General features: G+C 39.9%; 1 protein-coding gene across 1 annotated transcript; it reads left to right on the top strand.

Annotated features, from left to right (window-relative positions):
* The first annotated feature begins 532 nt into the window (after positions 1–532).
* LOC120089087 (uncharacterized) lies at positions 533–1,294 on the top strand. Its single transcript, XM_039046513.1, has one exon. It carries the CDS (start codon positions 533–535, stop codon positions 1,292–1,294), a length of 762 nt encoding a protein of 253 aa, XP_038902441.1.
* Positions 1,295–2,767: the final 1,473 nt, after the last annotated feature.

Raw genomic sequence — 2,767 nt, 5'->3', positions numbered from 1 at the left:
GCTTTCTGCACAAGTGGCTACTATGACAAACCTTTTGCAGAATATGTCACTGGGGAACACATCAATCCTGCAAAAGGTAAATCAGGTGGAAACATCCGTACAACCCATGGTTAGCTGTGTGGGCTTTGGAGATCCTCATTCCTACTCTGATAGCCCACAAAATCCCCAATCGGTATGTTTTATTAAGAATAAACCATTCTCAAACGCCTATAATCTCGGATGGAAGAACCATCCAAATTTCTCTTGGGTAGGTAATCAACAAGAGCAACACCAACAAGGGGTAAATCAACAACAAAGGCAAGGACTGCTACCTGGATTCCAACCATTGCAGCAGCCGCACCAACAATCCTTTAATAGAGGAAGTTATGCATCGAGTTCAGCATTTCCGCTTGAAAACCTCTTAAAGGAATATATTGCCCAGAACGACGCATTGCTAAAAATCCAAACGTCTTCTATCAGAAATCTGGAGATACAGGTGGGGTAGATTGCATATGAGTTGAATAATCGGCAACCAGGAGTCTTGCCGAGTAATATGAAAGCCCCAGGAAATAACAACGGAAAAAAGCAATGTCATGTGGTGACATTGCGAAGTGGAAATCCTCTTGTAGAAAGAACCATGAACCCAAGAACTAACAATCTTTCAAAAGAGCTCAACACATGCCCAACGACATTGGCAGATCAAGAAGATCAGACGCCTGACTCCACAAGCCATTCAAAGCCAAGCACGTCTAACGCGGGAGAACCTGCGGGGCAACTGAATGTACCATTTTATAGACACTTGATGAAGAAGAATGATGAACAACAATTTAAGCATTTTCTTGAACTCCTGAGGCAACTGCACATTAATATTCCACTTGTTGAAGCCTTAGAACAAATGCCGAAGTACGTCAAATTCTTGAAGGATATTCTAACAAAGAAGAGGAGAATCAGCGAAACAGAAGTAATTACGCTAACGCAGGAGTGCAATGTATTAGTCAGCAACAGATTAACCAATAAACAGAAGAACCCGGGAAGCTTCACAGTCTCATGCTCAATCGGAGGGCTGGACGTAGGACATGCATTGTGTGATCTGGGAGCAAGCATCAGCCTCATGTCACTCTTAATCTTCAAGAATTTGGGAATTGGTGAAGCACAACCCACTTCTGTAATGCTTCAACTCGTAGATAGGACGATCACATACCCTGATGGAAAGATTGAGGATGTTCTAGTGAAAGTTAACAAATTCATATTCCCAGAGGATTTCATCATCCTTGATTATGAAGTAGACAGGGATGTACCAATTATTCTTGGATGACCCTTCCTTGCCACTGGGAAAGTATTAATAGACGTGCATAAGGGAGAACTGACAATGTACGTAGACAATCAGGAAGTGAAATTTAATGTGTTAAACGCATTAAAGTTCCTAGATAATGAAGAATGTCAACTTAACAAAATAGAGTTGGCGCATCTGCATGGACTATAGGAAACTTAATGCAACAACCAAGAAGAACCACTTCCTACTTCCCTTCATTGACTAGATGCTTGACCGACTGGCTGGAAAAGAATTTTATTGTTTTCTAGATGGATACTCCGACTATAACTAAATTTTAATCGACCCATAAGATCAAGAAAAGACGACATTCACTTGCCCCTTTGGAATGTTCGCGTTCAGACGCATGCCCTTTGGTCCATGCAACGCACCTGGAACATTCCAAAGATGCATGATGGCAATTTTCTCTGACTTTTTGGAAATAACTATTGAAGTTTTTATGGATGATTTTTTAGTTTTTGGAGATTCATTTCAATTGTGCTTAGATAACCAAGAGGCCGTCCTCGCTCGATGCGAGGAAACAAATCTTGTGTTAAATTGGGAAAAAAGTCCCTTTATGGTGACTGAAGGCATTATTTTGGGCCACGAGGTATCTAAAGCCAGATTGGAAGTTGATGAGGCCAATTATTTGTGGAATGCTCGAGGACAAGCATTGTTCAAATTTGGGGGTGTGATAACTTGTAGAAATACAAGTTATTGTGGCTCAAAAGTTAGAACAATTAGGGTCTTTAATGATAAAATCTCATCATTTTTAAAGAAAACGCATGGAATTACTCGAACACTATCAAACTCATGCAAAAGCATGTTTATTGCTAAAATACTGCGGCGCTAACGCATGATATTGCAAGATTTCAACAAATATTCTAAGTGTCGCAGGCAATGTCAAATGCATGGGCATGCATCAGAGGGATTCAACGCAAGGAAGATTCATTGATTCAGGCTGTTTATGTCAAATCATCACTTGTAAGCATGGGCATCTTCAGCTGGCGGCGTCTGAAAAGCATTTGAGTGTCAGGTGGTGGACCAGGGTATGGAATTTAATGCTGCCCATCATCAAGTTGGAGAAGACCGATGCCTATAAATAGAAGAAATCCCATCAGATGAAGAGATCTTTAGCTCATTGTATAATTCTGAAATTTTGAGACCATAGAGCTGTGCTGTGGTAAGCCAAAGAGGACAAGAGATTGTACTCTGCGGCTTGACTCCTTTCATTTCATCTTATCCTTTTCGTCATCTCAATTGATTGAGTATTGGTTTTGTAAAGACAATCAGTTTCTTTTTAAATTCACATATTTGATTTGCCACTATTTATTTCTTGTTTATGTTAGATGCATCTATAACTTCATGCAAAATCCAATTCTAAACACTTAAGCCAACTAAATAACTTGGTAAAAGTAGCTTTAGCTTAAATTATTCGAGAGAATAAGTGATAACGGGCAGAAATGCACGTTATCATAG

Source organism: Benincasa hispida, chromosome 10, assembly GCF_027475165.1.
Source record: "Benincasa hispida cultivar pf3 chromosome 10, pf3_genome.v1.1, whole genome shotgun sequence".
In the NCBI taxonomy this organism is placed as follows: Eukaryota; Viridiplantae; Streptophyta; class Magnoliopsida; order Cucurbitales; family Cucurbitaceae; genus Benincasa; species Benincasa hispida.
The sequence above is the reverse complement of the archived record's forward strand: the minus strand, read 5'-3'. Positions and strand labels throughout refer to the sequence as shown.

Coding starts and splice junctions, on each gene's coding strand:
- LOC120089087 (XM_039046513.1), top strand. CDS start 533: ATGAAAGCCCCAGGAAATAACAACGGAAAAAAGCAATGTCATGTGGTG.